The sequence below is a fragment of the Antennarius striatus genome, chromosome 20 (genome assembly GCF_040054535.1).
Source record: "Antennarius striatus isolate MH-2024 chromosome 20, ASM4005453v1, whole genome shotgun sequence".
NCBI classification, from domain to species: Eukaryota; Metazoa; Chordata; class Actinopteri; order Lophiiformes; family Antennariidae; genus Antennarius; species Antennarius striatus.
The window spans coordinates 3,037,656-3,049,856 of NC_090795.1; the positions used below are offsets into that span (position 1 = coordinate 3,037,656).

General features: G+C 43.7%; 1 protein-coding gene across 1 annotated transcript; it reads left to right on the forward strand.

Annotated features, from left to right (window-relative positions):
* The first annotated feature begins 802 nt into the window (after positions 1-802).
* On the forward strand, positions 803-11,143 carry gad2 (glutamate decarboxylase 2). The gene is made up of 16 exons (XM_068303996.1): positions 803-1,162; positions 1,408-1,470; positions 1,626-1,775; positions 2,399-2,632; positions 3,574-3,664; positions 4,431-4,543; positions 5,008-5,123; positions 5,379-5,458; positions 5,800-5,854; positions 5,941-6,057; positions 6,960-7,024; positions 7,100-7,178; positions 7,252-7,401; positions 8,032-8,139; positions 9,277-9,366; positions 10,784-11,143. Exons 1-16 carry the CDS (start codon positions 1,093-1,095, stop codon positions 10,955-10,957), a joined length of 1,755 nt encoding a protein of 584 aa, XP_068160097.1. The 5' UTR covers positions 803-1,092; the 3' UTR covers positions 10,958-11,143.
* Positions 11,144-12,201: the final 1,058 nt, after the last annotated feature.

Sequence of the window (12,201 nt, forward strand, 5' to 3'; positions counted from 1 at the left end):
GACATTATTGTTTAACGTTGAATCAAGTTTTCTTGTTATTTATATATTTTCCTTTTTCTTTTAAACCAGCACCTCATCAGATTCATAATTAGTCCAGTTGATATTTTTAAAATATAATGTCAAGCTGATTTATTGGATTCCAACTCTGTTTACATGTCAATATCCCTGTTAAGTCATAACCTTTACGCGCGCAAAGAAACAACCAAATGCGCAACGGTGCGTAAAGGCGCGCCGAGAATGGCTTCTTTTCTTTTTTTCCCCCCCAACAACTGGAGTAACGAGTAATAATACTTTAGGAGTAACGATAGGAGAGAGGAGGGACCCGTGAGCGCTCTGTCCTCTCCGCCCCGCAGTTCCCTCCAGTGGGGGCGGGCATTCGGAGCAGCCGCTCTCCAAGACGTAAACCCGCAAAGCTGGGGCGGACGAATTAGTTTGTCTTTGACCGTCTGCATGGAGGGTGAGTTCAGCACTAAGTGTCGTGGATGTATGGAGTCACGACGCACGACGCAGCGCAGCTCGTCATGAGCTGAAGTGAATCACGATGGGATTTCTGTAGTGACGTGAAATTTGGGTTAGATGCAATTAGGCATGGCTGCTGCGCCGAGCGGCTCCAGCATGTGACGCGAGCTCGACGCGATTTCTTCACCTTTTTTGCTTCATTTTCCTTATTTTTATTTAGCAAATTTCCATCCAAAAATTAGAAGAAAAAAAAAAATCAAAATCACTGCACATGAACTCTTGCGCCATTTCCCCCTTTTCAAGTGAGGAGCTTCGCTTTTTTTTTTTTTTTTTTTGCGTGGAACCGCTGTCTGAGTGAAGTCCAGTGAAGTGTTTGCGGATTTCTGTGGAGAGACGCTTTTTTTTATTTTTTTTATGCGCAATTGGACGCATTTCCACCATCAGGAAAAAAAAAATAAATAAAAAAAATTCAGGAGCTTTTCCAGAACGCGCTTGTCGGATGCACGATTGCTGGATTCGGAGAGGTCCGGTCGGATTCAGCACCACAGCAGCTCTGAACAGCTCCGGGTCGTCGCGTTTTGGATGGGCTCTTTCGCTCCCCGTGTCTCCAGCGGCTCCTAACTACCGGCGACAATGGCATCACAGGGTTTCTGGTCTCTCGGAGGAGATAATGCAAGTACCGGGAGTCAGAGCCCCAGTACGCGTGAGTGGCTTTTTGTCTTCACCACCTCTGGGGGGTGGGTGGGGGGGGAGAAGAGCGCCGATTCCAGCGCATTGTCTGAAACATGTGAAACCCAAACAGGCCTGCCGTCGACACATCTGCCTTCATACATGTTTTTTTTTAATTATTATTATTCCGCTTCTTCAATGTCGGCTTCCGTCTTAAAGTTGGAGGCTGAAGCCGACCGAAGCCTCTTCATCCTCATTTATCCCGTGTCTCTCTTCCAGCTAGGGCTTGGTGCCAAGCGGCGGCCCAGAAATTTTCCGGAGGAATTGGATCGAAATTATGTGGTACGTTCGTAGGGATTGTGGTGGGAAAAAGGGGGGGGGGTGGATGAAGGGGGGATGGGGTGCAATTTGAGCAACGTGCACCATTATTTCCATCTTTCTATCAACGGAACGTATCATTAAAATGCCTCGATCTTGTCTTCTGGTGCCCGAAAAAGCGCTGCTCAATGTCGGGGAATTGGACAAACCCGCCGATCCGAGCGCCAATAAGCAGCCCCCCCAGAGAGAAGCTGCGGGAACATGCGGCTGCAACAAATCCTGCAACTGCACCAAAGCGGCCGTGGTCTTCTCCGACCTCTATTCAACAGGTAATAAATAGAGAATGTCCTGCCGAACCAGAGCCAGGCCCTTCGCTTCCGAGGGGTTTTATTCCGTATAAAAAAAAAAATAACATAAAGGATTAATTACATTTTTTTTCTAAAAATAAGAGAATTCGAAAATAGGTCTATGGGAAATAAAAAGTTGGTGTTTTCAAAATATTTATTTACTATAAAAAAAAAAGAAAAAAAAAAGAATAATTATTAAAGTCTTTATTCATTTTTCTCCACCTTAAATAAAACGCACGATGCTCAGGGGAAAAAGATTACATTGAAAATAAATGACAATTTTACACCAAATTAAACGTTTGTTCACTTCTAATAATATCCATAATTAAGTGAGGTGTGTGATATATTTTTGTTTTGCAGTGGCGGATTTTTGGAGGGGTCACCTTCAGCAGAATCTCTCGTTTTGCGTCCATAAAAAATATATTTACAGACCTGTAAAACACTATTGTTTGTTTGTTTGTTTGTTTGTTTGTTTGTTTTTAAACCAGGCCTAATTTCAAAGCAGATTCAACTCGTGGCCTAAACACATGCATCTTTATGCTGACTGAAAGTATCCTCTCTCCTCGTCCGAGACGCGTAAATCACGGAAGGTGTTTTTCCCACAGACCTGCTCCCTGCGCTGGACGGCGACACCAAAACCATGACCTTCCTGCAGGAGGTCGTGGATCTGCTCCTGGCCTACATCGTGGAATCTTTCGACCGGGAAACGAAAGTGATTGATTTTCATTATCCAAACGAGCTGCTTCAGATGAACAACTGGGAGCTGCAGGACGAACCGGCGACTCTGGACGATATCTTGATCAGCTGTCGTGCGACCCTCAAATACGCCATTAAAACCGGTAGGTCTGGGTCTGATCGTTGGGAGAATGAGTGGTATTTTTAAAAAAAATACGTATTTATGACTTATTAAAAAAATTCTCTGAGGAGAAAAAAAATTATTTAGGAGGAGTTTTGACTCGGGAAGAGGTTTTAAGGCTCAAGGTGTGTCTTGAAATTGTCAAAATCTCAATAGAACTTCAATATTTTTGTAAAAATGTATAAAATATTAGAAAATGTTTTAAATGCATGCCAAATTATAACAATACTTGTTAGAATATAAAAGAGAACATCATTATTTTGTATTGATGATCATTGTTATTATTTTAAAAAATGTGATCAGCTGAGATTCATTTTAAAATACTTAGTGACGTCATCCAGTTATAACAATGAAGATACGACGAAATAAAAGCAGACCCAGATTTTTTATTCTTTTTAAATAAATGAGATGGAATGAAGTCAAAGCCGGAGTCTTCCTCCTCTTCCTCCTCTTCTGCCCACCAGACCGATGAAGCCAGTGACGCAGTAAATCTGCTTCACGGGAGATAATGGGCTAATAAATAGGACCCACGGGCCGAATCCATTAATATCTGCTGCCTGACACACGCGTGGGGGGTGGGGGGGGTTAAAAAAAAACCAAAACAAAATCAGACGGATATTTATAGATGCTTTACTCTCCTTATTTATCATAATTTTATATTTTTAAATAACATACTGTAGTGCTAGTTTGTCAATTAATGTGCGTTATTTATCACGTTCTCCTAGATTCTTATAAACCTTTTATTACAGTAAACCTTTATTTATTGTAGCACAGAAATATTGGACGTCGTGTTTTCGTTTATGATAATGTTTCTGTCACCTTGTGTTCCTGATTATCTCCACACATAAATGTTGGATTCCGCATCTCTTAAATTCCACGCGGTGATCCTCTCTCCTCTCCTCTCCTCTGCTCCTTTTAATCCAGCCCACCCGAGATACTTCAATCAGCTCTCCACGGGATTAGATATGGTCGGGCTGGCAGCCGATTGGCTCACATCCACCGCCAACACCAACATGTAAGTGCGCGGCCCGCGGGCCACCGGGATGATTTCAAGTGGCGATAAGGGCAATGAATTCCATTTCCGGTTCATCCACATGCGCGCCGCTCCGCGTCTGCGGGGGCTGATAGCGGCTCTTCCCCCCCCCCCTCAATCACCGCAAATGAAAAGGATGGAATCAAAGGCGGGGACCCGCACCCCTCCCACCCCCACCTTCTATTTACCCCCCCTCACCTCTGATCCCCACGAGGGTTCAAGGGGGAGAAAATTAGCTCTGAAATTAAATTCAGACTAATCTGACGCTTTTGTGTGTGTGTGTGTGTGTGTGTGTGTGTGTGTGTGTGTGTGTGTGTGTGTGTGTGTGTGTGTGTGTGTGTGTGTGTGTGTGTATAGGTGATAAACTCTGCAAGAGTCAGCACTGACAGCAAAATAAGAAGATTGCGGTTTTTTAAGAAGAATGCGGCTTTTTATAGAAGAAAAAAAAGAGTCAGATTGAGCAAAAATATCATTTTTAGCACAGAGGAGATGATTAAAGTACGAGACCTCAAAGAAATAGAAAATAGAAATAGAAAAATATTTTCAGAAATCTATTAAACTTTATACAAAATACTGCATTTTTTAAAAAAAAAAATTCAAAATAGGTTGAATGATTTTGTTTTTTCTGCAATCAGGCGTCGATTCCAACTCTAGAAAAAGCAAAGCGGGACAAACAAACGTCCATTTCCCGTTGATTCACCCGTTAATGACTCCTGGCGCGTTCCGTGACGTGTCTCGTCCCACGCAGGTTCACCTATGAGGTGGCTCCGGTCTTTGTGCTGCTGGAATACGTCACCCTGAAGAAGATGAGGGAGATCATTGGCTGGCTGGATGGAAGAGGAGATGGCATCTTCTCTCCCGGTATGTACCTCCTCCCCCCCCCCATCCCCCCGCCCATCACCACCACCACCACCGACCGAACCCACCGCCCCTGGGTGCGCGTTGAAAATGGAACAGCCGCTGCGTGTGCGCGCTGCGCTGCGTCAATTTGCATTTTGATGATATAACTGGAGGTAATTAGCATAAAAACCATTTTCATTTTCCATCTAAAGCCCCCCCCTCCTCCTCTTCCTCCTCTTCCTCCTCTTCCTCCTCACCGGCCTTCCTCCATCTCACCCCTGTCGGACACGTGAGGAGCAAACTCTGAATGCCGCAGGCGTTTTGCGCTTTTTTTTTTGGATGCTGCGCCATCCTTTGCTTTAAACATGAAAGGATATGTGTTGTGTCACGTAGAGGCCCCGCATCATCATCATCATCATCATTATCACCATCATGTGAGAACTCAGGCTGCGGACTGACGGTGTGCTTCCCTGTCCGTCCTCTAGGTGGAGCTATTTCCAACATGTACGCCATGCTGCTGGCGCGCTTCAAGATGTTCCCTGAGGTGAAGGAGAAAGGAATGTCATCCGTCCCCAGGCTGGTGGCCTTCACATCCGAACATGTAGGCGCTGGTCGTGTTTTCATCAGATATCAGTCTTCCTCTCTGCAGCAGGAATCGTTTAATTTTTGCGCAGTAGCTGCAGATTGTAGAGGTGACATTGAGCCGGCGCTGATGGAGTCTATTTAAATGTTATTGTAAAGACGATGACAAAAGATTTAGAACACAAGCTTTTAGCACCGATGTGTTGTTGTTTTTTAACATGCAATCATTTGTATTTCTGGTTGTTAATTCAAGCCTCTTTTTTTTTTTTTTTAGAGCCATTTTTCAATCAAAAAAGGTGCAGCAGCTTTGGGCATCGGGACGGAGAGTGTGATCTGCATCAAAGCTGATGAATGGTATTAGTTTGCACAACTTTAATGGACCGATATTATTCATGATAATATTTATTTTCTTACATCCGCTTGACTCCAAATGAGAGGAAACATTTAACTCTTATATATCTGAGTGAAATCTGAAGGAGTAGAAATAAAACATGAGATAACCTTCTAAAATATTGAGGTTCAAATCAGAAAATCATTGTAGGAGTTGAAATTTCTGCTCCGAACTTTCAGAAAAACTAAATAAAAATGGACAAAATATCACAGGGAACAAATTTCTATAGAAGATGTTATATATTTTTTGTTTTTTTAAATTATTTTTACACGAGCCACAAAGCAACTAAAGCTTTTCTTCGCAGTGGTAAAATGATCCCAGCTGACCTTGAGAGGAGAATCCTGGAGGCCAAACAGAAGGTAATAAATTCACACTAAATATGAACCTGGAGACGTCGTTGTGCTTTTATTTCTGCAGCTGTCTTGCTCTTTTTGTGCCTTTCTAGGGTTTCGTACCTTTCTTTGTCAGCGCCACAGCTGGAACCACCGTCTACGGCGCCTTCGACCCCCTCATTGCCATTTCAGACATTTGCAAAAAGTACAGCGTCTGGATGCATGTGGACGTGAGTGAAATGCAACGCTGCAGACGCATGTGTGCATACGGAGCTGTTACGGCCTAAATTGTCACAGTGGGAGTTTTTTTCAGTGAAGGAATGCAGAGCTCCAGTGTGAGTTTGACAAATCTATTATGTCTGTCTCGCCTCTAAGCGCTCGCAGTTGACCCAGATAGGAGCCAGCCATTTCCTATCTAACACTGGGTATTAGAAAAACTGGAACAGAGGCCGTAAATCATCTCCTCCCCTGACTTTGCCATCATGGGCCCGCTCACCGACGGAGCTCTATCTATTAATGAAGGTGATTTAGGCCTGACAGCGAGACACCTCTATTAACAGACGTTTACGGCCTTATCTATCATTCCTCCACTGGAAGGAGATGGGAGGAAAACATCTTGCTCCACTCCACGGCAAAAGAACAAAACCAAAAAAAAGCATTTGTGCTGTATTTGGATTAAAGTCGCAATTCTGATAATCAAATCAGAGGATAAATATGCATTGACAAACTAAAAAGTGGCAAATAAATTTTATATCAAGGTTTATTTCATCTGCAAAATGCATGGAAAATATTACAAAAATGCTCCTTGCCATTTCTGAAGGAGTCGGATGAGACAAAAACCAGGTTTGGCTTCGACGCCCTTTGAGACGAGTGACCTCCAGCACATTTTCAGACACAGGACACGCGTTTGCAGGATGAAATGTTTCCAGCTTGAAAGAAAATGTCACTGCAGGTTTTATGGAGGGAGCTTTTATTGATGTGGACATCGTGACCTGAGCGGGAGGGCGATTTATCAGCAGACATGTCCAAACATTTGAACGCTGGGATCGTCATCAGAAGCAGTTTTTAAAGCTTATATGTTTTCCTTTATCAGGATTGACTGTGTGTGTGTGTGTGTGTGTTCTCCTATTAGGGAGCCTGGGGCGGGAGCCTCCTCATGTCCAGGAGACACAGGTGGAAGCTGGACGGAGTCGACAGGTGAGACGAGTGGGACGCAAACAGATGACGGATGAAAGGGACGGTGGGTGACGTGTGTTTTCTCTCCATCATCAGGGCCAACTCAGTCACATGGAACCCGCACAAGATGATGTCCGTCCCCCTGCAGTGTTCAGCACTGCTGGTCAGAGAGGAGGTGGGCCGCGTCCCGTTTATCCGTCCGTCACCAGCTGGGAGTGTTTCTCTAAAGGTTCTGGGTTTCATCACAGGGTCTGATGCAGAGCTGCAACCAGATGCACGCCTGCTACCTGTTCCAGCAGGACAAACACTACGACCTGTCCTACGACACCGGGGACAAGGCGCTGCAGTGCGGACGCCACGTGGACATCTTCAAGCTGTGGCTCATGTGGAGAGCCAAGGTGAGGTCATTGTTGTTCCGGTTTAACAAGTTTATTCAGGAATAAAGTTTTATTTTGTGAGAAATAGCTGGATTCTACCATTAAAGAGGTCCTAAAGGATTTTACGTGAAGAAATTCAGAGATTAAACATTTATTTGAATCAAACTTCCACAAACAAAGTCTCTATTTTGTTCTTAAATTTATTTTTTGATGTTTTTTTAAAAATGTCTTATGAATAAATCTCAAGATATTTCGAACATTCCCGCCCCTCGTTTCTATAGTGTTGCTACGGTTACGTCTGTTGCATCACTTTTGCAGGAATATGCAGAGCTAGTCAGAATTAAAGTTAAATTTAAAGCGAGGAGGTCGGATCAAAGCAGTTTTCTACATTCAAATTAAGTATTTGTGTGCAAAATGTAGATTAACCAACAACAAGTGTGTCTTTAAATTTAAGATGCTATTTTTAACATATTATTTTATTTTCCTGAACATTTTTTCAATGCATAAAAACCAAGTGCAACAGCTTTAATAACAGTTCAGGAACAGGAACAGTCATTTGCACACAAACACCTCTTAACAAAAATCACGTACTAAACCTCAAACCCAGCTTTGTGAATGTTCCGGGTCTAACGGCCTCTCCTCCTCTGGCAGGGCACCATCGGGTTCGAGGCTCAGATTGATAAGTGCTTGGAGCTGTCGGAGTACCTCTACAACAAGATTAAACACAGAGAAGGATACGAGATGGTCTTCGATGGCAAAGTACGTCCGTCCATTCTTCCTCCAGAGCCACACAATCACGCAGAAATCGCCACCATCAGTCCCTGCTGCTCCTTTCGCTTCCCTGTATTCAGTGTCATCATGAGTGACTTGATTGCCACGCTGTGTGCTCTTTGCTTTGTGTTGGATGAATGCCATTTTTTTTTTACCTCTAGCTGCAAGTGTAATGTGCTGCTATTATGTTTAATGAATAGCATAATGACCTGTAATTGCTCATATGCATATGAATGGCACGGCTTGTGAAATTTCCTCCGCCAAGCCGAACTGCAACAGCACAAACATACGGGGGTGCGACGGGGTTATTAAGCTAAAACCTCTCAGAAAAAAGCAGCGCCTGGACACCCAGAGTCATTTATAGTAAAAGCTGCTTAAACTTCCAAAAGACTCATTGTTCTCCCGCTAAGAAGAAGAGCATCATAACCAGGAGGATGATGGGAAAACGCCAAGTCCTCTGGGCTTCAGCCCAGGTGCTCACTTGTGTGCGCCTCCCATTGAGCCGTTGCATCAATCTGATGGTGGATCAACTGGAGCCAAACCAGTGCCTGCTGCATGAATGAGGCCAGTTGGGAATGAATGCTTTCAGCTCCAACAGGGCTTCAGCTTCCACAAAAATACACCCGTGGAGGCTTTTAAAAGTCTGAGAGGAAGAGAGGAAGCCTCTCTGATGGATTTCCTTTTTAGCTCGACGGTTCTGGCTCGTTGGAACCGAAGGGATTCGCTTCGTTTCAAGAACATTCATTTAGAGTAAACAAAATTCGATGACCTTGATGAACAGTTTTCCGTAACGTGGCCGTGAACTGTCCTCCAAAACATGCTCGTCACCGGGACACGATTTGGCCTCGCAAAAGTAGTCAAACGTAAACTCTGTTCCAAGTTTGTTTAATCATTTGGAACACAATCATGATAAATAATCGTTCCTTAAATGGGGGCACAAGATTGAACTTACTGTCATATCAATTTGGAAATCTTTTAATTTTAATTTGAGTCCTTCAAAAGCTGCTTCCTTAATTTTCTCTACGCTGCACTCCACTTATGAAAGTCAGTAATGGGGGAGTTATTTGCATGATTGCAGCAGTTTTGTTTCCTCTCATCTCCCTGTCAAATCTCCTTTTCCCACAGCCTCAGCACACCAACGTCTGCTTCTGGTACCTCCCTCCTGGGATCCGCTACATGGAGGACAAAGAGGAGAGGAAGAAACACTTGCACAAGGTGGGTGACTGTAAACAGGTCGGCCTCGGAGGGAGTCCGGCTATTCGCTTAGCTAAAGCTGCCGTCATTCAGAGGATCCCAGAGCAGCGGGGGTCTGCTAATTGTCAATTAGGGCGAGCAGATGGCGTACGTGCCAGCCATGTAAAGAGCTCCGTTCTCCTGTAAAAACCTCCGCACCCAAAATCACGGAGTGATTTCCTTCTGTTTTCCAAAGTCGGATTGAAAAAATATACCTCGCTGAATCTGTTTGGACAGATCGCCCTGTCCCGCTCCGACGCCAAGATCAAGGGGTGACGTAATGTTGCCCAATTAGCCTGTGAGCTAAAAACTTAATGACTGGAAAAACTGTCAAAAGGCCCACTTGATGGAAACCTGCAGCCACTAATTGATTACTTAGCAGAAACCCCAAGGCTGCCGAATGTAACGGGACACCTGCAAGAGATTTAGAGGGAATGACTGATGATGTGGTGAGGAGCGTTAGCCACAACGCTGTAGTCTCTAGACTCTGTTAGCCCATTGGTGGAAGGAGAATACAGTAGGCAAAATGTCCAACCATCCATCCAACCATCCGTCCATTCGGGTCGTGGAGGTAACAGTCTCAACAGGGATACCCATACTTCCCTCTCCCCAGACACCTCTTCCTGGGGGATCCCAAGGCGTTCCCAGGTCAGCCGAGAGACATAGTCTCTCCAGCATGTCCTAGGTCTTCCCTGAGACCTTCTCCCGGTCGGACATTCCTGGAACACCTCCCCAAGGAGGAGTCCAGGAGGCATCTATAAAATGCCACCCTCCCTGGTGACTGAACTCCTCGACCTATCTCTAAGGGTGGGCCCAGCCACCCTACAGCGGAAACTCAATTCAACCACTTGTATCTGGGATCTTGTCCTTTCAGTCATGACCCAAAGCTCATGACCATAGGTGAACGTAGATTGACCAGTAAACCGACCGGAAGAAGGTGGTCTGCCCTCTCTGGGTCGGTGGGGAGTCTTTGCCCCAACTATCTTGGGATCTTGTTCATGAGTGAGGGAAGGACGGAACTTGAGATTGACAGACTAAACGGTGCAGCGGCAGCAGTAATAGGCTTTGTAGGTCTATCGTGGTGACAAAGGAGCTGAAAAGTCAAAATAATGTAGTGTTAAATTAATTTATTATGCTTAAGATCATGTGGCAGAACTGAAAGTCAAGTTTGGCCTTTGATTTTCTCTCAGCTGGAAATAAAAATTCAACATTTTAATGAATTCACGTTCTGTGTAACGGCACCTGTCCTTCTCACTTGGTTTAACAAGACTTAAAAATACATTCCAGGCTTTCTTTTCTTCTCCGGTGTAAAAACATGGACCCTTTGGTTATCTAGACTCACTAGATAGGAACATGTCTCTTGAACAAGGTGTATCTTGTCTTCGCCTGGATCTTTCAGGTGGCTCCAGTGATCAAGGCCAGGATGATGGAGTACGGGACAACCATGGTTAGCTACCAGCCACAGGGAGACAAAGTCAACTTTTTCCGCATGGTGATCTCCAACCCGGCCGCAACCTTCGAGGACATCGACTTTCTTATTGAGGAGATCGAACGGCTCGGACAAGATCTATAAGACTCATCTCAACAAACCCTTGCGTACTTTCCCCCTTGACGGATGAATTGTTTGTCGTGAATGTACTGGTAATTTCTTTTTTCTCTTTCTTTCCTCCAAAGTCACATATTTAAGGATATATTTAAGAAAAAATACATCTAGCTAAATCCATATATTACGTATTGTAGCTCTGCCATGGGCCGACATGGTCCAAAGCTATGTTAAAGTGCTTCTGTCTGCCTTTCCTATAGTGTAGTCGATCCCAGAGTAGTGTAAGTGGTGTAACTTTATGTGTACTTTTCGTGATATGAAATGCTCGTGCAATAGGTCAATGAGGAAGAGTTTATTTTTCAATCATCTCTCATTTACCGACTATGTTGTTAAGTGCCAAACGTGGTTGTGTTTTATCGTAAACTTTACATTTTGACCTTCTGGTTCGAAAGGAGAACAAAGCACTTCACCTTACCTCAGCTTAATTAACTGCCTTTACATCCACATGTAGTTCTTCAAGCAGTGTTTTGGGGTTTTTTTTTTTGGATGATATTGTTTCATTGAGAGGTTTCAATGTATCCCTACTGCAATGGGGATCGTAAAGGATTTGGAAATGCATGCAAAAAGGAGGCCAAAAAAATGGTTTCCAACAACATCAAACTCAGATCAAACCATCTGTAAAGGCATCATTCATCAAGTCAACATCCAACAGTTGGGTCTGCTGCTCAGAATACCGACCTTATTGCTAAGACATTCGTATTTCTTGTGTTTCGTTTGGACTGAGGTACGTATACATATCAATGGGTACCATTTCCAACCAGGGTGTATATTTAGTTGTGCTTGCATGTGCTTTACATGTTACGATCATCTTAAATCAGAAGAACCAACAAATGCAGGTAGTTATAATCCTTAAAGACGTGCTTTATCTCTAGCACAGTTGACAGATATTTGTTTTTGTAGTCATTCGAATACAATTGCACGTTTTGTCTTCCTTTCCAACGCCAAACTCAATGGGCAAACCCTTGTTTGAGGTATTTAATTCAAAATATTTTTTCGACTCAATCATTCTGTTTGCAATACTCAGAATTCTGAATTTTTTTATGATTTTGCTTATAACCAAGGGTCGGTTGCCAACTGAGTAAAGCCGGAGACCACTAAGGGCGATGCACTGCAAAACAAAAGATTTGGCTAAAACAATTAATTGCAAAATGAAGCTAAAGAAAAGACTTAAAATGCTCTACAAAAGTTCTCTTCAACTTGTGGCCTTGTCCTTT